At 37.3% G+C, this 23438-nt stretch overlaps 1 protein-coding gene across 2 annotated transcripts in view; it reads right to left on the bottom strand.

Moving 5' to 3' along the window:
- Positions 1-23438, bottom strand: part of LOC113965198 (aldehyde oxidase 2-like) — a 45761-nt gene that overhangs the window by 4704 nt on the left and 17619 nt on the right. For both annotated transcript variants that reach the window (XR_003533473.1, XM_027678224.1), the window contains exons 13-33: positions 23123-23232; positions 20828-21012; positions 20408-20570; positions 20123-20215; positions 18487-18656; positions 17919-18030; positions 16883-17002; positions 16109-16205; positions 13507-13631; positions 12225-12358; positions 11398-11485; positions 9391-9477; positions 8638-8829; positions 7494-7721; positions 5861-5956; positions 4890-5018; positions 4065-4139; positions 3642-3694; positions 2844-2958; positions 1763-1828; positions 286-474 (exon numbers count right to left, since the gene is read on the bottom strand). Coding sequence is in view for 1 of the 2 variants with exons in the window: in XM_027678224.1 (XP_027534025.1) it covers positions 286-474; positions 1763-1828; positions 2844-2958; positions 3642-3694; positions 4065-4139; positions 4890-5018; positions 5861-5956; positions 7494-7721; positions 8638-8829; positions 9391-9477; positions 11398-11485; positions 12225-12358; positions 13507-13631; positions 16109-16205; positions 16883-17002; positions 17919-18030; positions 18487-18656; positions 20123-20215; positions 20408-20570; positions 20828-21012; positions 23123-23232 (2627 nt within the window). In the remaining variant the exon portion in view is untranslated. The remainder of the gene's footprint in view (positions 1-285; positions 475-1762; positions 1829-2843; positions 2959-3641; positions 3695-4064; positions 4140-4889; positions 5019-5860; positions 5957-7493; positions 7722-8637; positions 8830-9390; positions 9478-11397; positions 11486-12224; positions 12359-13506; positions 13632-16108; positions 16206-16882; positions 17003-17918; positions 18031-18486; positions 18657-20122; positions 20216-20407; positions 20571-20827; positions 21013-23122; positions 23233-23438) is intronic.

The following is a 23438-nucleotide window of genomic DNA, read 5'->3' as shown; positions in this document are numbered from 1 at the left end:
ACCTTTTCACTTTTGATTTATAGCACAACAGTTTTGTGTTCTTTTACATAAAAGTTTCAATTTTGATTGGGGTTTCTAAGTGCTACTGTAATACCAATAAATCATAAAAAGAACATTAGTCCAAAACCTGAGAACACCAGTGTTTACCATTTAAGTCCAATTTGCTCCATAGCTGAAGCTGCCCCTCCCCCCAAAAATAAATGCAAACCATACCATACACTACAGTCATGGTTTTGCAGCAGAATCTCCTGCTGTGCTTGCAAACAGTAAGTTTGGCATGTTTACCTTGGAAGAATAGATGGCAATTGAGTTGCGTGAATTGGGCAGTAAATAGACACGGAACTGCTCAGGAATGTCACAGACAGCAGGGATCTTATATGTATCTGGGCCAAGAGTGAGCTGCTCTCCTTTTGGAGAAAAGTAGATTTCTTCTAATGTGTAAAGACCAACCCCCTGAATGAAGGCCCCTTCAATCTGACCAAAGAAAAAAAGGTAAACTTTTACATTTCATTCAGTTATTTTAAAAGATAAAAACAGATATACAATCAGACTTAATTAGTAAGATTATACATGAACTGGTATCTTTCTATTAATCAACAAAGACCCAAATAGGACAAGGCTGTCTTCATCTGACTTTGACAAATATTTTCATTGGCTCAAGTTCTACTCTTCCTTATTCCTGGCTAATCTCACTGTAACTAGTACAGTTACCTTTGATTTGCTTTTGCAAAATTGCCAAATAGAATTGAGTCAAATCCACAGCAACCCCAGTGAGGAGATATTTGTCTAGGGACTATGACATATATAATCTGCTCAATCTAATATTTGCTTTAAAAGATTTGCAGATAGCCAATAAAATTTCTTTGAGACAAGTATATCAGCCATAAACAGGTGATAGTTTGGATATGAAGAGAAAATAACAGACCAACATCATGTAGGAAGGAACAACTGCTGAGCAGACACTTGGACTGTGTCAGTAGTTGATGTAAACACTGGTGCAAGGTGAACATAGAATTAAACTGCTAAGAAAGAACTTAATTTGACAGGTTTGGCAGTCCATGAATGTGCAAAATGAATATAAGATTTTAGGTGAAGGGCAAATATATGAGGATGAGTGTGGAATAGGATAAATAGCAGGATAAGAAAGGCTTTAAATGTAGGTCACATTTTTAGGAGCATTTCCTCTGACTCTGCAAAGAAACAACAAATACTGTTTACAGTCCGAGTTCACCACTACTTTCTCATTTACAAACTACTAGTGAGTGACACCACTTTTGTCACTATTCAGTGTGTCTGTAGATACATGTAGTTGAATCCATAATACACAGCAATGGATACAACAGACCTCTAAAGAAGGGTCTGATCCATCTCAACAGCCTTTTTCATTACATCACAGCTGAAGTCAACACTGCTCTGCAGCTGGTTAAGATTTAGCCCTCAGTCTGGGGTGGAGTAAATTGTTCAGGAAGAAAGTCATAAGGAGATTCAGGGTGCTAATCCTGTAGGACATTTCCCAAGTCTGTTGGACCTATTTTTCTCATCACTTCTCAGAGGATGAACAAGAAGTAAAAAAGGTAACTTAGTATTATTTATAGCTACGAATAAAAACAAATCCATCTGTCAATCTAACATCCTTGAATGTTAATGGGCAGTGTCTCATAGGCTTTGGTAGTTATTAAATTGACCAATAACAGCAATCATGTTGGCACAAATAGAAATTTCAGTAACATTTGATATAAAGCAAAACTATGGAAATTCATACCTGTCCTATATCTATAGCTGGATTTATGCTAAAACAGGCATCCATGACAATGTCTGTTCTGATATTCTGTTAAATAAAAAAAAGGTGTTACACAGTTATAGTTAAAATACACAACAAAGGGATCCTAAATAATCTACAGTCTCATCCGTGAAAGATGTGTTATCAGAAATATTACAAATTTATTCTGAAACATGAAAGCTACTTGAGACAGGCTGTATAGATTGAGATTTCATTTAGATAAACAATTTTTGGTGGTTGTCTGACACTTGGAATGTGATGCACACATCACACATCCTGTAAGTAACAGGATGATCATGAATTCAAGAATGGCTTTGTTGCTTGTTCTCCTATAGAAACTGCATTGCTTGAAGTGATGTCCAGCCATCTCCTGTGCTTTGCTGTGAGTGTGGAAGCACAGTCACTTGAACAGAAGCTCCTTATGTAGAGAAGGGGACAGGGAAAAATGTCTCATGGGATGTTATTATACAATGTCCAGTGGCTTCTCTTAAATCCCAGTACGGTGTAGTTTGAGAAGGTTCACAGACTCCAGTGATTTTGGAGTCTAGCTCCACATGGGCTACTGGATATCTGGCAGCCTCTGCAGCCAAGTACGCTTCTGCAGTAACCAGAAGACACTGAATTGGTCTCCATATAGTGCTGCTGAGAGCTCTCCCTGCACTAACTCCCCTTTGCAACAGGTCATGTTGTGTGACTGTGGCTTCACCTGTTTTAAATGTAACTGTTAAAAAGGAGACTGTAACTAATGATATGGTTTAACCTGCAGGGAGATGTTCAGAAGGTCTAATTGAATTTTAAAGTCATCACATATGGTACAAACATTAAACCTTTATTTTCCACTGTTCTCATAGTGTTTCTTATTTTTCTGGTTAACATCAGGCTTCTATTGCAAGAAAAGGATGACCAAATGATATTATAAAGGGCACTATAGCCATTTATTGTTCTGCTGGCTATGTCTCTTCTTATTTAAAAAAATGCAAGAGAAAAAAATGTCATAGGAATGTAATGACAGTGGAAAGTTCATCCAACTCTACTTCAAGTTCACTGTGTTTTTTTACATTACCTTGTGGGCTCCTGTCAAACAGTCAATTTCTACTTCAGAACATGCAACTCCAAAGAGAAAATACGGGAACGCATGGCCTTTCTGTGTGTCCCAGTTCATGTTTGTATGATAACCTCTGGAGGAAGTAAGAACATTATATGAATTGGATCAAGATACTTCCCACTCCCTATCCTTGTCCTCACTGTTGCGATCACTAAAAGAATCATATATCATGATATGTGAGTTAATAGCTTTAAACTGAAGGAGAACAGGTTTAGGCTAAATATTAGGAAGAAATTCTCTGCTGTGAGGGTGGTGAGGCACAGGAGCAGCTTGCCCAGAGAAGCTGTGGACTCCGCATCCCTGGAAGTGATCAAGGCCAGGTTGGATGGAGCTCAGAGCAACCTGGACTAGTGGAAGGTGTCCCTGCCCATGGCAGGGGGTTGGAACTAGATGATCTTTAAGGTCCCTTCCAACCTAAACCATTCTATGATTCTCTGGTAACATAAACTCTTTAAGCTAACTATTTTCATAGGATCCCTGTAGTCAAAGATAATCTGGAGTGTAGCACCACTGATATGTTGTGTGGAATAGCTAACCAAGGATATAAAGTGCTTCCAAAATCCATATGGGTTGAAGAAAAGAATTCCTTGTTAAACACTGCAGTCTCTGGTCAAGACAAGTTGTTAATGGTTTGTGTGCTGCATCTGATATGGCCTTAAGAAAAGTGAATGGGGCCAGTTTTATCCTTCCTGCAACCTATTGACAAAGTCACACCTCCAATGATGAGAAATTAAAAAAGAAAATGTCTTTCCTTACTTGAAATAGCCAGTAGCTGAAAGATTGATGCTTTGCTTGTGAGCTTCACTGATCTGCAAAAAGTATACTCATTATTCAAGAGAGAAAATTAAAAATTCTTTACCTCACATTTAAAGAAAAAGTGAAACTTAAAAAAAAATAAAGAAAAAAAGAGCTCTGAGTAAAAGCTTTATATTTGCTTGTGCCCTGGACATGTCTTTAGGAAGCAGGGGGCATTGCAAAACCACTAAAGTTGGCCAAATTCACCAGAACATTGTGTTGTACCACTTGCTTTTACACCATTTTACACCTATTTACTCTTTCTCACTTCCAGTTTAGTTCATGCAGGGAGACACCTTTCTCCCTCCAGAACAATGTCAGCTTTCACTCTACACTTACAGGTTTATCATAATTTAACACTACGAAACAGAGAGAGATATTTACCCAGTCTTCCCATTTGCCATCAGGATTGTCTCTTCGAATAGGCTCCAGGCGCTTCCAAAGGATTTGACAGGCATTCTAGGGAGAAGGAAGGTTGGATACCAGTGACTAACCCACAACCCCAAATCTATCTGCTGATTTCAAAGCAATATGGGCTATTTCTTGGTGAAATCAGTTTGTTAAATTCATTCTGAGGGCTGTAATTCTGTTCATTTACGTACAATTTCTTTACTCTGCTGTCTGCCAGCTAGAAGGCAGCACTTTGTGAAGACTGGCATTAGCAACTGCTCTAATGTAACTGAAGTATTCATGTATCAGGCTATTGCTGAAACCATCAGAAAAGGAAGATAAAGGACTTGACTCTCTTCCTATTTTGATATACTAGATGGAAAAAACAGTGGCTGGAATGATTCATTTTACAAAATAAATGAAAGTCGAATTGGTCCCAAAGCATTTAAAAGGTTAAGGGTCTGACTATTAAAAACAATACCTGAAATACAATTTATGCTAAATTTTCCTTTAAATTGTGTTTAAATACAAAATAAAATGAAGATCCATAAATTCATCTAACAGCAATCTAAAAAAGAACAGCACCCACATTTGTAAATCTGATACAGTAGAGCAGAGAAAAGTGACCCTTTTTAACAGTGTTCTATAATTTGCCTCGCTTTAAACTATGCAAATAAAGTAAACTAGCAAGTGGAATTTCAAGATAAAGAACTGCAAGCTACCCAAAACCAAACCAAAAAAATAAATATGAATCCTCAGAGGGACACTTAGTATTCAACAGAATCACTAATTATATGAAAAAATGGTAACAAGTCTAACCTGCACTGCTCTTGCATTGATTTCAGTACCAACTGAACCTGCTGTGTATTTGCCATTAGGTACAGTCGTTGTGCTTGTTTCACAGAAGTGGATATATGACAGTGGTATCTTCAGTTCACGACTGGCAATCTGTAATAAGAGTAAACAAAAAGCCACCCAGTCTCAATCGAGATGCAGTCAAGAATTCATCTCCCTATATATTTGCACACACAGAAAAATTACCTAATTCAACAGGACAAATGCTTGTTTTCCTTAACAATTATTCCATAAAACTAATGTTTTATATGTAAGTTCTATATAAATAATAGAAGGTAAAACAATACAATGCAATACTGTATGTTTTGCTTCTAATTGCTCTCTCTAATAAGGTTTTTGTTACAAATGGAAAATTTAATCAAATTCAAAAAACAATGAATCATTCTTCCTCATCTGTATATCTTATTTTCTATCTCATTTGAAATGGCTTGTGTTCCCACCTTATTGTTTTTCACTGTGTTCTAATATTCCGATGTTCATGCAGCCCATTTTGAAGAAGTAGCTTTATTTTAGCTCCAAAATGACATAGTTTTGTTTATCACTATTTACACCCGAAATGCATAAAAATTAAGTGATGTTATCATTGATGTTTGTTACACAACAAAGTTACATTTTCAGCATTTTTAACTCTCTCTGCTACAAAACATTGGGGTCATTTTTGCATGTGCCTTCTGTGCCCTAGCTGTCCTGATAACAGTAATGTTACCACAAAGATGTTTTTTCCTTTCTAGGTCTTGAAAGGTCACTTAGATTATTGCTTGTGTTTTTTTTCCGAAGCTTTGTCTTTGTCAATAACTCAAAAGCAACAACTCAATATTAAACTCATCTTTCTTATGGCTATAGATTTTACTTATTACAGTTCTTACTGCCATTCATCCTTTTTGCTCAGTTATCCTCCTTACATTTTGTTTACCCTCAGGTACTGACTAACTCACCTGTAACATCTTAGTGTGAATTCCTTGTCCCAGTTCAATTCCACCATGAGTGACTAGCACAGACCCATCTATATAGATGTGGACAAGAGCTCCAGCCTAAAGAAGAGCCACAGAAACTTGGTGATTTTCTTACTTCACTGAACAAAGGTGTATAAAATACCCCAACAAGGCAAAGACAGATTTAATTTACAAGATCAGTATATTATTAAACTGGAGTGGAAATTCTCCAACAGTCTGACAATAACAAATTTCACTGTTCTAAGACATGACAGACTTTAAATGAGCTAGTAGTTATTCAAAGGAGTTCTGCAGGGATCACAGTAATTAGTTCAAATAACAGAAAACCACATTTTTCTTCTTGTGAAATTGGGTAAAGTAAGGACATGCTGGCTCTAGTTATAATGTGTACGTATCCCCAGCTATTATTCCCTCTTCATCTGGGATGAAAAAGGAGGACAGAGCAGAATTTGAACCTGGAATCAAAGGCACTTTCAACAGAGGGTAAGGTATCTCCTACAATGAACAGCTATAGAACTTTTCTTTTAGAACAAACAGTAGTGGACTTGTACTTTTGTTTTTCTGAAACAGAGGGATTTGCATGTGTCCAGAGGAGGATAATAATAAACTGATGTTCCTAGTAACTAATTTTGATGGAGCAATGACACAACTGCTCTTCCTTTCTCTTTGCTAGGCTGTCAAGAGAATGGCTTAGAACCTGACTCACTCCTTGTATTTTGGTGCAGCCCTCTCCCAATAAGTAGCTATCTTAAACAGGAGGAATGCAAGATGCAGGTTGGAATTGAAGTAATGAACTTTAATTAATGGTAAAATTGGGAATAAATAACTTTCCAAGGAATGGTGATGAAAGAAATCAATCCCATAGAAGACATCCACTCCTATAAAGGAATAAATGGACATGAAAGAGAACTAGAAATTCTGTAAAGAGATGCTTCGGTGTGGCATTCAACGAGGTACCAACACTCAGAGCAAACGGTAGAGCCTGAGAGGTGTTGTGAAATACAGTGCCTTGGGGACACCTTTTTATTTGTTACCAATTCTACATTGACAAATAATGGTCATGTGATCTCTTTGGTGTCAGCTTGTGGTGTTTGCAAACAGGGGACATTTTGCTGCTGTCAGTTAGAGTCTTAGCTGACAGAGACAAGATTAAACAATAAATCTCTAAGATTTAAATCCAGATATTTGGAAATTCAGTGCAATGCCTGAGCTTTATTTTGAAGGTTTTGGGGGAATATAACTATTATTTATGCTTTTTTTAACCTTTTGTATCAGATGAATTATATTCCCTAGATTCAATGTTTCTTTACCATGAGAACATTGTTGGATGAAATATACTGATCTCTCCTGGAGCTCTTCATCTACAAACTTGTGCAGAAACAATCAAGGGATGGAATAAACTACTAACTTATAAGCATTTATAAAGACATTGGCCAGATAGAGCGATACTCTTCCTGAAAGTATATCTCAAGGGAATAATATTTTGCGCTAGTCCAGCATATTGGAATTCTTTTCCCTTTCTCTTTCCCTTCTGCCTGTAGAGATTATACTTCCTCTATTTTTGGAGAGAATATAGAGAGCTGAGATCACAAAAGCACTGTGTTGAAAGGGTTACCTGATGAAAATAAGTTGCATTAAATCCAACAGAAAACTTCATTGGAATGATGGCAATTCCTTTCTTTTTCCAATAATTTTTAGTGTTAAATTCTTCCACCATTGCTTTTCGATGGTAGTAGTCAGATTTGTCCAAACATTCTTCCCAACATTTCCACAGATTCTCTGCATCAAACTTTTCTTTGAAGGATGTTAGGTTAACTCCTTTGTACATGTTTATTTCCCTAACCTAAACCAAGCAAATTCAGTGCTGAAAGTAAACATTGCTTTATAATACACTGGCATATTATATACAATATAATGACATGGCATATAATGATACAATAATATAATTAAGACTTATCTATGTTAAACATAATGTCCTATCCATCACTGCTCAAATGGCTTAAAATGGCTCAAAAGCTAAAAAACCTGTTTGTCCCTTGGAGATGTGTCTGAAAGCTTTCCTGAAATGTGGTAAAGGACAGCAAGTAAATGGGAGAGGGAGAAGATTCAAAGAAATAGCGAAAAGACATGATGGTTGTCATCCTAGGAAAGTAAAATGATTTATAAACCATAGTTTGAAAATACAAGAGGTTGGCACATATAAAAGAGGAAAAGCTCACACTGGGTTAAGCAGCATGTAAGGAAAGGATAGCTCTTGAAGACTGGAGAGGAAATGGCAACAATAAAAACTGTTGGGACACTCTCTCTGAAGGCTGGGGAGACAGGGATGACAGAGCCACCAGTCAAACTGCTGATAGATAGATAGATAGATACATACATACATACATACATAGATACCTAGAAAAGTTGGTAATTTCAGTTCTGAGAGGTTGAGACAAGGGGACAGCTATACATACACTAGGTGATCTAAAACTGGTCACACAGTACAAGAGATAATATTATTTTGACTGAAGCTGGTCATGCTAACAGCAGTCACCAAATGTTTTGGAGCAGATCCTGGGCCAGTTTTCTCCACTTTCATCTGTATTATATCAAGTATTATTCCATGGAAGCATAGGAGCTGAATGAAGTACCATTCAGTCCAACTGAAGTTGGTACATCTCTTTCTACAAAAAGTGGCTTAAGCACAAGGAGCTTAAGTCTAAGTCTTAGAATTGTCTGTTAACTCATGTTTTATTTGGCAGTCTCAGCTCTTTTACCTTCTCATGTGGTAGGCCAGTTTGGGTCACCACAGCCACAACACAGGTCTCCATAAGCAGACCTGCTTGGGGAAACCCAAATCCTCGGAAGGCAGTATTAGAAGGCAAGTGAGTCTTGCAGGCATGTCCCCTGACTCGGAGGTTGGGGATATTGTATGCATTGTCTGCTTTCAACACAATGTACTCAATCACCTGAAATAAGAGGTGACAGTTATTCAAATGGTTCCATTTCCTTTATAAAGACAGTGAAACTTGTGAAAGACACTCAAGAGACCAATAAGATGTAATTGTTTTAACTTTACTCAACAGGCTTGTTGTTCTGCTGGTTTTTACACCAACGGAAGTAAAGAAACCATGTCTAAATCAGAGAAACTGCATTTAACTCATAGGAATTTCAAGAGCATAAAGAAGCGTTACTAAGGGAAAAATCAGACCTCCAGTTTTGAGGAAGTGAAGGAATGAGTTTATGATAGTAGGCTAGCTAATAAAACTTAGTGTCTCTTTGTCTTCACAGAACTTTTCATTCTGAATTTTCTATGTCCAGAATGACCTGACAGGAAATATCGTACCTCCTTAAAGATGCTCTGTTATTGACATCTGGGCCACAGATGCATTTTTACTTTAGGTAGATGAGAGTTTTACTTAACAAGAACAGGAATATTCTTAGGAGAAATAAACTGTGACAAAGGACTGTTATTTTCGTTTTGTGACCAGTTCAGTCAGTGTAATTGGTATCAGTGAAGAAGGACTTACCAACTCAGATTCATCTTTTGTACAGCCACCATTTATATAGCACTGAAAATCTGCAGCTGTTATTCTACCATCATTCATGAATCCAACCTGTAATATAGAAACTGATGCATTAGTGGTCTTTTCTTTCATGTATTTCAAACATCCCTTTATAAATAAGCTAACCAATTAAGAAATATCACACCTGAGGTTCACACTACAGAACACAATGGGACTGTTTCCACTGAATTGGAAAAATTACCTGCATAGATTTCTGTCTATAGGATGGTATTGTTTTGGATCTGAATACACAAACCAAAGAGCAAAATACATGCAAACCCCACAAATCATCAGAGTACCTCAGCTGCCCACAAAGCTGTTCTCCCACATAGGCATGGACTATACCCACACAGAATCTGAAAAACAGAATCTGAAAAACACTGCTATGTCGAGTAAGAACAGAGACCAGAAAGAGGATGACAAGAACATTAAAGAAAATATTCACTTTGATTATACTAATTCTACTTTCTGAAGTATTTATTTTGTAATAATGTTTTCACCATCTAGGCAATATAGCAATATGAACCAGTGATGCATATATTTTGCAGATTACACGTTCAGAAATATCCACTAAATTTGATTTGATTCTGGTTCTGGTTCCTTCCTCTTCAACTCTTTTTTTAAAGGTAATACATGGTTTTATATTTTAATGCATTATATAACAATATTTAAAGGGGTACAATCACAGAAAACTGCAAAGTAAGTGGAGACCAACTTGTTAAGTTATATAAACTGATGCAGCTCTACCACAATTAAGGATAAGAAAACTATAGATAATGAACATTATTTCTGGCTAAATCCTGCACAGCTGCACAGACAAGATAAGACATGGGACTGATGGGGAGAGTGTTTTTTCCTTAATGTAGTTAAGCAATTAATACAGGTTTTTCTGTTATTGTATTTAATTAAAGGAAAGGTTAGGGTTGGGGTCAGATTTAGGATTTGAAAGATCAAGAACAACATTCCTTCTCCTTCAAAATTGTAGCTGTTATCCAAATTTTAGGAGAAAAAAGGAAAGTTGTAACTACATCAAAACAGAATATGAATCATCCATCTATGGAGGCTTATTGAAAAGTTCTGCCCCAGCAACATATTTTATCCCAGATTTAAAATGATAATCAGGTAATGGGTACCCAGAAGAATATGAAATACATATGCTATTGACATCTGTCAGTCACAATCCTTGTCTTATGGTTAAAACAAAATTTAACCAAAAATGAAACCTTCCTCCTTTCTTCTCCCAAACCAGTTCTAAACCTAGTCTAATCATAACCAGAATTGAACAGTATCTTTGGGAGCAATATCTTCAGCAAAATTAAAAATATAAGCAGTCTCTCCCAGGAATAGTCATCAGCCAAACTTTACCACTCATGCAAGAGTCCCTAGGAAAGCCAGCTCCTCAGCCCTTCTTTATCCAAACCATATTGAACAATAAACCCAGTCCCGGAGGGTTTTAGTGTGTTTAATTCATAAACCAACACCAAAGAGAAGGGCTTTGCTTCTGCTACAACCAGTTGCCAAGCTGATTTCAGTGCTGGCATTGTTTACCTATATAATGCAAGGATTTAGAAGTCAAAAGTAAGAGTTTTGCTACAAGTCGAATCTTGCATTACCTTTCAGGGCTGGCTTTGTATTGGAGGAGTGGCTCATATTCAATTCTGATTTACAAATTTGTCATCTGTGGATGGGGTAGGGCTGATGTTAGCAGTATTCTAGAGTAAAAAAGGGGATGGATGGTTCTGCTTTTTCTGGATATTGCATGGGCTGTAGGAGTAGGATGATAGCTGTTTTTTTGATTCATGGAATATGTCAGGGTACTTTTAGGACTGGGGAAGGTTGGTGCTGGATTAGGATTTCAGAAGAGGAGGAGTTTGGTTTCTTGCTGTGTCTTGTTAGCCAATGATATTATGCTGATTTGTCTCAGAAGAAACTATTACCCAGTAACTAAGCAAAATATCTTCTTTCACTCACTTTATATTTTCCAAAGAAAGGGTGCCGTCCACCAGTGATTAACATATCCATATTTCTTTCCAGGACAAAACGGACTGGATGCCCTGTCCTAAAATGAACATTAAAAAAATCCACTTTTATTACAGCCTGTTGATGCAGATTGCAAATGACATTACATGTACATGGCCAGACTCCTAGTGGTGAGTGGCAATAAATCAGTCCATTCAATATTTTAGTTTTTTATTAACATACTATGCCTGAGTTTAGGCTGATTCAGCTTTTTTTTGTTTGTTTGTGGGGTTTTTTTTGTTTGTTTTGTTTTGTTTTGTTTTTGGCAACAGAAACAAAGTAGAGGAAATGAGCTTTTCTGTGGTTTTCCCTTCAGCTTCTCAACAGGGGGATGCAAGTTCCATTAAGCATGCACAGGACGTGGAAAGGCAAGGAACTCAAAGGACAGCTGTGGCACAAAGGGCTGATGTGACCATACCTATGTATTAGGGTAAAATACACTTCCACTGAATATCTAGAGTGAAATTCATACCACCATGTCTCACAGAGGCCCAAATGGTTGGGATTTGTACAGATAATCCCAGAGGGAAACTGCCTCCATGCCTTTGTTTTAGCTTTCAGATAGTAAGTGAATACCATTGTCAAAAGCCCAGAGAATTTTCAAGCTGCTAAAGATTTACTTTACTTTCAAGATTTACTGCTAAAGAGATAAAAAATATGATGTCATCAGGATAACCCTCCAAGTAGGGTTCAGGACTGAAGTTTCTTTTTAATTCAGTCTTGTCATTTTTAATTTATTTTAGTTAAATCACTCTTTCAATTTAGTGAAATCAACTTACTTGTTGGCTGCCACGGCTGCAATTACAGCAAAGAGGGAAGGTTTAGTTATCTTCCCACCAAATGCTCCACCAACACGTTTCACATGGCACATAACTTTACTGGACTGGAGGTTTAAAGCTGAAGCCACTAATTCCTGCAAAAGTGAACATCCAGAATTTTACCTGCCAAAGTACATTAAAAAATGCCTATTTTCTGTGACTAATCATGTATTAAAAGCTATCAGGTTTAAGACTCCTGGGCAGAAAAATAGAGTTGCTATAGGTACAGATAAACAAAAGAATTCAAACAAATAAACATGCTAATGAAAGTACAGTGTAGTCTTTAAAGAACAGTAGAAATGCAAAAAACAACTCTGAAAACTAGTTTGATTATCTGATGCCAGATATGATAATCCCTATACAGAACTGCACATTCACCTGCAGCTGGAGATAAAGCATCCACTAGAATAGCAAGCTAAATGGAACAGAGTGATTGTTTAGTGCACACTAGAAAATGTAACTAAAATCCTGACATTGCATTTTGAAAATACCTCCTCTGATAGTGTTTCAAAAGATGTAACTAGAGATTTAATTTGCAGGCCTGACAGGGAAAGCTTGAAAAATGAAAGCCAGTGATGAACTGCAAAAGCTAATACTAAACATGTAGAAATTAACATTACAATTTTTTAACTGTTGTTTTCTACAGGCCTACAATCCAACTCTGATGTCAACTAGAACCTGTTAACTTTTTTCACATAATTTCACATAATTCATATGTCACTATTGATTCCATATTAATTTATCATTATTTACATGTGATTATGACGCCCATCATCATCAATGTAACTACTCATATGAGCGATGCAACTTGTCTGAAATATACTTTCTGAAGAAGACACTCATTGCTGCAAAAAAAGTGATTGTCCAGGATTGTACTGGTTCTCACTGATTTTAGACATATTGGCCAAATCCTTCTAAGACAGAATTAGTCTTTTCTCAATATGATTGCAGTCATATTATCTATCCAAGATACCCTTTGTTCATCCCATAGTAATACTGCTCATTTGTGTCTGTACTGCCTTGTATAATACAAATAGCACAATACTGTTCCATTCAGCTTTATGATTAGTAGTCAGGCCACTTACTTTCATAAAAAGATTCAGATCAATTAATCTGAATTGGGAACACCATCAGGGAGTTTCAAGAGAAGCAGAGAAGACTGAAAGCAACTCCTGGTCATGTAGTTCAGCTTTAAGGTTATTTAGGAAGGTAAGAAACAAGTCTCATTAATACTTTGTTTTACCTGTACATCTGTTACGTGCTGAGTTGACACATACACATCCATTTCTTTATCCTCCACTCTTGGAATAACAAGTACACTATTTGTTTCCATGTAAAAATGTTCCTGTCCTCCCACGTGCAATTCACCTGTTACATATATAATTATTGGAAAATATAAACTGAGCTTCAAATGAACTGCAAGGAAATTTATATTGGACTATGTATCTGTATACAAGGCAGAGAAAAAGAGTTTTGCCACAGAAGAAAAATAGATTTATCTATTTTTTTATTTCTTTGTGTCTCAGGTTTGCACCTTTTATTTATAGACTTTTGTTTATTAAGAGAAAATTATTCAGTCAGTATCAACTCAATATGTCATGCTTTTTCTTTTTCAGGTAGTTACATCTCTTCTGCTATAACAGGATTATAATGTGAATCACTCTATGAGGGAAAATATAGCTTTCCTCTTCCTTTTTTATCCTCTTTCCACTTTTTCTACCCATTTCTATCCAACACTTCACCTTTGTACCATTTTCTTTAAAGAGAGGGAAATCTGTCAGCACAGCATAGAAGCTAATTCTGCAAATTCTCTGCGTAACCTTAACTTTATGCCATCCTTGAGTGTAACATTATTTCCCTAGCGGTTATTCCTGAGACACGTTTCCTAAAACACATGTTCATGCAGAAATAGTAGGAATCAGAACTGGATCCACTAAAGGGTGACATGACATGGAAAAAGTCAAAAGCAAAGCAGAAAAAAGATCATCACAGGCCATGAACCTACATGGAGAAGACTGTAAGAATTGAGTGGGCCCAGCCCAAATAGGTGAGGAAAGAATGAACCTTTAAATGGAAGGCGGCTGCAAAAACGAATAGTCTGTGCTACATACTCACAGTACAGAGAACAAGAAGCATAGTAGTACTTAAATTACAACAAATTGCTTTGATGGTAGGAATGGTGAAGCACTGGAACAAATTACCTGGGAGACTGCAGAGTCATAATGCTTGGAGATCTCCAAGAACAACTTAGATAAATCAGTTCATGGTACAGATAGAATTGAGGTTGGAAAAAGGAAAAGGAGCTAATCGTCTGCTATGTTCCCTTCTGTGATCAAGCAGGTTGTAATTCATGTGTACTTAGTATTCAGTGAAGAGAAAAACTTGGTTGCAGAAATTTAGGGAATGATAACAGCTGAAGGTAGGTCTGATAATATATCTCATGAGAGAACAATCAGAAAAGCATGTCAGCAGGACGCAAGTTGTCTAAGCATATATAAGGTGCTCACTAATAAATTTCAGAGCTGCATTCAGGTGTTAGAAACACAGATTTAGGGGAAGTGTTAAAACTGGCCAAGCCAGTGTTCAGAGAAGGATATCTTAGTATAATACACCTTAATTTTATTGTCTTTTTACACTGATTACTCATAAGCAAATTGAGAAGAACAATCCACATTAAATCAGGGATACCACTGGTTGAAAACTGAACTCAGAAAAGTCATTTACATGACTGGCTGTCAGTCTGCAAAGCTCATGCATGTAGAATCATAGAAGAGTCTTTTCTGAGTCTAATGTTACCTCATGGTTGCTTTAACAATTAATGATTAACCTATAAGTAATATCAAACTAGAAAGGGTTGCAAGGCCTTTAAAGGACAGGTTTGTATTTCAAAGTGATTGTTCTACATTGGAGGAAGAGCCTAAAGTCAACGGCATGAAGTTCAGAATGGGCAAGTGCCAGTACTTTAGATAGCGCTACTGAACCAGATCCAAGCAGGGGTTACAGAGGAGCACAGCTTGGCTGTATATCCACAACTGATACCACTACAACAACCTAATCTGGCTCTGTGATACTAATGTTACATAGAATTTCTGAGAGACTCCACTTGGCATTGGTGAAACCTAATCTGAAATATTACCATAGTGAAATTGGATGTAGTAAAATTAGAGATGATGGAGAAGTGAGCAGTGGCAATGATAAAGGTTAGCAGACATGATTTATGGATCAAAGATGAAAGACTTCTGTTTAAGAGGGAGAACGTTTAAAGTTTGTGGGAAAGGACGTTTAGATTAAGTATTGGGAAAAAAAGCCTTGTAATTATAGGGACTCTTAAACTCCAGAGCTTGTGAAATATTCTTCATTGATACTTCTTAAACATAGGTCTGATACTTATGAACAGAGTATGCTCTGGAACCACTGGATTGTGTTCATGATTTGAAGACAGTGAATTTGGTGACTGTGGGAGTGGTATTCCAGACCAATTTACTCTGATTCCCTTGTTTCTGGGATTAGTTCTAAATCAAGCAGTCAGCTTAAAATGGGATAAGGTAAGTTAGCTAACATCCATAAACAAAGCCTTATTTAACTGTAATGTTTGTCCTAGGGCACTTTATTTTAGTGAGACAAGGAAATGGTAGAGTTTAGTCAACATGAGCTAGCAGGTGCTAGCTAAGCTTTATTTAAAACATGACACATTTCAGCTCCATTCCCAGTGAGGGGGAAAAAAACAACAAGAGCAAGGTTTTTAGAGAAGAGATGAGAAATTTAAATTCATCCACCAGCTGGAAATAGATTCTGAACTAGCCTTACTCTCCTACCTTGCCTGATGCACTTAATGTTTTAACTACCTTCGATTATTTCATCAGCAGACTTGAATCCTTTCACAATATCTCCTTTTTCTATTTTCCTTTCTTCAGTAATATATGAATTATGTTTTATTGCATCCTGCAGCAAAAAATAAAACAAACATGTTAACTGTAAGTCAGAAAGTCAGATGATTTTTATCATCCATATGATCCTTTTTCAGATGGACACATGGTTATAGCTAAGTATTAGAATGAGCAGGATAGTTTTTCCGCTATTAGAGAGGATTTTTCTTTTTTTTTTTTCATAGTTCATGTAATTCTCTTCTTCCCCCAAATTAGAAAGATTAAATGTCTGTTAATGACATTCAGAACTGCTGAAAATATTTCAGAATCAGATTGTTTGCTACTGAAAACCTGCTGGGCTTGAAAATTTTCAGAACATGGATGTAGGATGTGTGATACCAGCATTTCTGCAACCATAAGTTCTCAAATTTAGTTTTATACTGATGTACTACTTCTGGGAATTGCTTACTTAGAATTCTCTGAATATTCTTTAGTAATTTCTACCTAGATCTACAAAGACCAATCTCCAATATACTGGATGAATATGTACCTAGTAAGATTTTATGTGTTTCTAGAACCAAAATTTTGGAGGCCATTTATAAACTTTTTACACTTCATATTCAGGAGCAATAAAGTCGTATCTCATATCAAAAAAAGAAAAAGCCAACGCCTGGCAGAGCTCTGCACAAGGCAAAAATAGTGAGTGAGGTGACAGAGAGCTCTGTCAGACAAGGAAGAGGAGACAGATTTTACCTCAATAGTCAGAATTGGGTCCAGATCTTTGTAGACTATCTTCACCTTTCCAGCCCCACACTTTGCCTGAGTCAGTGACTCTGCAACCACAGCACAGATTATCTGACCAACACAAATCACCTGCAACACACCAATGTATTACCCAAGGAAAAAACATAGTAGTGGTTAAGTTTGTGAACAGAAAGTGTTTTGAGGAAATAGATTCTGGTCAAATGCCACTTTTATATTCTGTTTCTCTAAGAATACTATCCCAGTGCAGACTTATCTTCATTAGATGAGAAGCCTATTAGAATCTTTCATTTGCTGCAACATTTCTGGCATTAGAAATGCTGCTGACATCAGTAGTTATGAACATTCCCCCTGTGTTGATCCTGAGGTGGCCAGATACTGGGCCAAGTAAAATCCCATCTGCACAGACTGCTTTCCTTGTCTGTATGCAGAAATGAAGGAAACTCAGAGAAACAAGAATAGGGAGGTAAGAGCAACACATTAGGAATTATTCTTGCCCTATTGCAAATACCATGGAACAGCATCACTTGTGATGGACACAGCCTGAGGCCTGGGACATTCTGTACAGTCATGCTGGCTGCATGGATCCTATAAATTTCTTAGCTCTGTTGATATTTGTCAAAAAGAAAAGTGCTGTCTCCCATTGCCATATTCTAGTGTATAATCTAGCAATTAATTTTATATTGGTTCCAACTAGGCAATTCTCATTTTATTTGTCTCATCTTTTAAAACTTCAGGTATCATGGCTGTTTCATACTTTCTCAGAATCCAGGACAATCACTCATTTATCAGCCTTTTAGGAATCATGGCTTATTCACTTAAACTCTAAGTTATTTAAGGGAGTTTTTCCTTTCTCTCTTACTGGGGAATGGTAAATCTGCTCAGCCCAGTTTGCCTGGTTGTGCATTAATTGATTTTGCACTTACTTTCATTTCATTGCAATAAGATGATACTTGCAAACTCACTTTCCTATTTTATAAATAACTGTACCAAAAGGTTCAGAGACTCCTCCAGAAGCAAGAAATACCTTATCTTCTGCATATGCTTGCTCATCTCTGCCATTTTTCCCTGGAACATCTCTTGCTGTCACTACATCAACCACTCCTGGCACCTGAAGGGCTTCTGATGCATCAATTGATCTGGAAAGAAGAACATGCACATAAATGAGTACAGCATGTGGTACAAATAACTCTAGTACAAGTAATGCCGTGAAGTTTGGGTCAGAAAGATAATCCACTTAGTATTCTCATGACAAATCCCTACATAGAGAAGGCGAATGTGTTGATCAGCATATTGAGAAAAAAAATAAATGAAAGGCATGAGCATCTGTGTGTGCATGGCATAGAACAGCTCTTTCAGTGCTAGTTCCAGTACTTACAAAATATAAGAATATATTTTTTACACATTTTTTGTACTGCAATGGGTGAATGCATTAATGTGGACTCTTCTTTCCATATCTGACACTTTTTAAAGCACACAGCAAAGAAATTCTTACCTCATTTGTAATACGTACCTCATAATATGGCCAAATCAGATAATAAAAATAGAAAATACTTGTTAACATACTTATGTGCTTGTAGTTTTTTCTTACTTACATGATCTTTGCATGGGCTTTAACACTGGTGACCACAGCCAGTGAGAGTTCTCCATCCACGGGGCGAATGTCATCGATGAAAACTGCCTCACCAGTGGTGTGCTTAATTCCAGACTGGTGCCTGATGGGACGACCCACGGGATCTTGTGGAGACTGTCCTGGGTCAACATCCTGCAACACATGTTATCCTCAAGACAGACCAGTAATTATAGGAGCCTTTACTCAAAAACATTTATTGAGGATATTTTGTGATCAAAAAAACTATGTGGAACTATCTAGATTTTATGATGATACTTGTGGGATGCATGCATTATAAAGGAGTAATTAAATTTTTAGATCATGCTATCTTGGCACCAAGGTGGCCCTGGCAGATGTCTGAGAAATATACTGTATTAGATACCATTCATGTCTCTAGTACATGGCAGTCTCTTCTGTGGAAAGATTGCACTAAATAAACAGAGGTAGAAAAAATTAAGAAAAAGATAGATAAAAGGGACAAAATGCCTAGTTCACACAGTGGAACCATAGCAGATAAAGGAGAGCTAAAGTGATCTGGATCTTATAGTTGGCCTGTCTGCTGGGTTCATGCTGCTTCTGGTAGTACCTTGTGCAAGCCACACTCTTACACACTTCACCATCACCACTGCTTCAAACAATCATATTTCATAATGTTTCCTTCAGAGAAAACATATCTTAAATCAGGACTATATTCAGGAATCATTGTAATTCCTTCTTGTCCATCTTCCTAAAGAGGCAGGTAAATTAATATTCTGGATAGTATTAACTAGACTAAAAATGGTTTAATTCATTTTTTTTGTTATTTAAATTCCCATAATCGATTCCCTCTATTACTTCAATGACAGCCTGTAATTGAAAGCATTTCAGACATACTTAATTAAAATATATCTTCGGTGCTCTCTGTTATTGAATTGCTAGTTCACATTAACTTGAAACAGACTATTATTTGGGACCATGAAAATCTTCCAACATTTATGTTTTGGTTGGGCTTTTACCAAGTATAGAGTCCTCTGTAAAATATATCTTCTTAGTCTCCTTAAGGACAAACACTAAATTCTTGGCTGATACTGAAAATTTTCAGTGCAAAACTGATAAGAAGCAGCAAAAGTTTGATTTTAAAAGTTTTTAAATTTTGCAACAAAACAAAAAAAAGGGGGGAAATCTTGATGAAATTCAAAATTTTTAAAATTGAGATCTTCTACTGAACAAACTTTTTCATATGCCAAACACCTCTCCTTTCTATACTGTAGCTTTGCAAAGAAGTCTTTCAGGCTTGAATATTCACAGAGATGCTGCAGTAGGTTATTTCATTTATTTGTACTGAGGCCCACCGGGCAGTTTAACTAAATTCTGCTGAGCTCTTTCATTGCTGAAAGCTGTGTTCTCTGTTTCAGCTGTGTCAGGACAGTCTGATCTGCACAACACCTTGGAGGCCAGGAGTGCATCTGTATGCTGAAAGACCAGGAAATCTACAAAAATATAAAAGATTTCCCACAGCGCCAAACGTTTCAGCAGCTTCACATTACAATTAGTAGAGAGTTAAGAATGGAAAGTTAGAAGGGCAAAACACTCATTAAAAAAGAGGGTCTGTGGCAGTCCTAGCTACAAACACACCTCACCTGATAGATCTGGACACCCTGAGGAACATCACTTTGCAACATTCCCAAAGCACTCATCTTCTCCTGTGAAAGCTCAGCATACCTGAAGGGATACTGAAAAGAAGGTGATGTCAGAGCAGTGTTGTCAGACCCTTATTTCTAAAAGAAAAGTTTTCCCTTCACATGTTTTGAAGTAAAGCCTAGCACCTTTACCCTTCCCTCTCACATCCCTTAATCTTTAAAAAAGCAGAGTTTTACTGCAGCCTATATGCTGATGGGGGTATGCAATTCTTGTCCAGTGCTTACCATCTGATGTAAACCATGTAACACTTCCAGGTAAAATCTGAAAAGAAAGCTGACAAGCAGAGTTCTTCTATATTCTACTTTTCCACCTGAAGCTGATGGAGGGAGAACAATTTCCTCCAGCACCAGTCTGCAAGCTTCATTCAGCATCTGATCATTCCATTGCCTGGTAAAAAAAGCAGACTAACGTGAACACACATCTCTTTATAAGCAACAGGTGGCTAAAAATATTGTGAAGTTTTTGTGAAGTAATAAGTGAATCAGCGTAAGTTATATCAAGAAATAACCTATTGTTAGAGAGGACAGGTCAAATACAGAGTGTGAGAGGCTGATGGTGGGATCTCCACTGGTGCCATCAAGCAAACCCCATGGTTCACACTATGACTTCTACCTTTTGGTTAAATACATTAAGATATTCAGTACCTTCCTATAAGCTTCTCACAGGACTTTCTTGCACTGAGTGTGGTTGAGCCAATGCCTCCAAATAAAATACTCAGATCTGCAATGGTGTCTGTGCCTGGGTGGAAGAGCACTCGCATTCCAGAATTCACTATGGATAAAGCATTTTTCTGTCTTTCAGCCTGTCTGAAGGCTGAAATAAAGTCATCCTAAAGGGAAAAAAAAGGAAGGAAAAATTCCATCAATGTTAGAAATGACTGAAATCTATTTTTCTTGTATTTTAGGTGTTACCATTGCCCAAAGTTTCAGTTAAACTTTTTTTTTTTCTTGAAGTACTAAGCTAATCCTAGACTTTTGTACTAAGAGGGGACATTATTTGAGGTTATCTACATGTAAGAAAACACACCAAAATTTTAATGGCTTTATCAGTGATTTAATGATTTCAGAGTGCTGGAAAAGAACCCTTGTCCTGATATAAGCCACTTCATATATATGGCCTATATGTTCTTTGAGTTTAATTCCAGCTTAGAAATTAGTGGTTTCTTCTCCCAGACATGGAGGTCCCACCGTGTTAAGGACCCTGATTTTGTGAAGATTTTACACTCAGAGATTTTACATTTTATGCTATAGTAATGGCATTTACAGAGGAGGCACTAGAAACAGCTGGGATTTCTAGTGTCAGAAATATTTTGTTCTGGGAACAAAGCCACATATTTTAAAAGAAAACATAATAGCATTATCTTTCATGATCAGGCATAGATGAGTCTGTTGAAGAAACTGTATGAAGTGCTCTTTCTGTGGCCCCAGAAAGAAACTTCAGAATCAGACAGCCACAGAACTTTTAAAGTGGGGGTTAGCAGGTTAGGTCTTCACTATAAGTATGTGATACTCTCATGACAAATGTGAAATTCAGGATTACATGTTGAACAGCGAGTCTTGTCAGAGATGGAAAATCCTCTCAACAGGATTTACATTGCTTTACTGAAGCAATGTTCATATCAAACTACCCAAACCCCAAAGCCAGCAGCTGACAGGAACAACAGGGAAAACTGATGGCCAAGTTTCCATCTACACATTCTGTTGACAAGTCTTGCAAAAAACCTTTTCATTGTGTTAGCAGAGTTAATCAAAAAGGCGATTCAGCATGAAAGCGAGTGGCAGGAGCAGCCTCCCCAGAAAGTGGTGTTGATTTCCCATGGTGAGACTTCTTAATCTGATGTTATTCATGTGACAGCTGATAATTTTCCTGCAACCTTCTGAGTTTGCCAGCAGTGCTATTGTCTTTTGTTCATTCTGTTGTCCTCACCTCTGCTGTTCCTAGGTGTGACTGTCTCTCTCTGAAAGGCTCTGAAATACTCTTTGTGACAGATTTGGCTTTGTGGCACAACTTGTCATTGGACAAAGCAGGTTGGGATTTCTTTTTTCTTTTACTTTGTGGAATGAAATAACCCATTTCTCCTTAATTTTCTCTTCCAGGCTGTTTGTTTCTCAAATCACTACTAAGGTTTGTAGTTTCTAGGCAGCAGAAGCACTGTTACTGCTGCCAACACAGACTATGCTTTTGCAGGCTTTGAGCTCATGGGAATCCTTTTGTTTTTCATGGGAAACCTGCCATGGCCAGCCAACTTTTCATGGGCAGAAGCCTCATCCACCATGAAGCCACATATGTTTAATAGGTTGCATTGCAGTGGGCAGCTACTCTGGGGACTGACCCTGTGATGTCAAGGTTGGCAGACACTCCTGTGGTCACTCCCTCACTGACTTCAATCACAACATACCAGCTTGTAGTCGGGTCTTCCTCTACCCGCCCAGTACTTTTCCTCACATCCACTAGAGGGATATCTAAGAACACAGTAACCAGGACATCATTTCCTCTGCCCCCAACCCCTAATGCCACACGCTACCACCTTCGGTCACAGTAGTCAGGACCTTATTTTTTGAGTAGTTGCACGGACAACGCAGGATTATTCATTGTAAATCGCTAATTAGTAGAAGAGGTCAGAAATGACCTTTATCGCTGAAGGTTATGTGACAATATGGTACTTTTCCTGCAAATATCCAGGCGGCCTAAATTTCTGTCTGGAAGGGGCAGAAGCACACATTTAAGACTGGGCAAGAAGCAGTATGAGACCCAAAAGAAGCAGAAGATGATGGCCAGCTGGAAGAAGTGGGAGACATGATGGAAGGATCCCAAAACTTTCTTAGCTACTTCCAAAGCAGTAGTAGCTCGCATGTTTCAATGCCTACTGGGAATAGTGGATATAATGCTAATAACTACCCTGAAACCTGAATGAAACTTTTGAAATATTGGGGTCTTACCTTCATAGAGTATGGAATGAGAACAGAAACAATGACCTCCTTGGCATTTATGTCTGCATGCTCACAGCCAGCAAGGAAACGATCATTTAAAAGAATCTGTCTTTTACCATCTGTTGGAGAAAACTAGTTTGTTACTGAATGTGAAGCAAGAAGGAAACGTTACTGCATTGCAGATTCAAATTTGTTGAATCTGCGCAAAAGAATATATTAAGGCCAATATGGCCTTAGAACAGTCTGCACCATTCAGGATCTAGCCTTTGAGTGAAAGGCTTATCTAAGTTATGTATTAGGTGCAATATATTTCCCTATATGAATG

This window comes from Neopelma chrysocephalum, unplaced genomic scaffold (assembly GCF_003984885.1).
Source record: "Neopelma chrysocephalum unplaced genomic scaffold, ASM398488v2 Primary Assembly neopelma1_44, whole genome shotgun sequence".
Lineage (NCBI taxonomy): Eukaryota > Metazoa > Chordata > Aves > Passeriformes > Pipridae > Neopelma > Neopelma chrysocephalum.
Note: the sequence above shows the minus strand (reverse complement) of the source record. Positions and strands in the feature narration are given on the sequence as shown.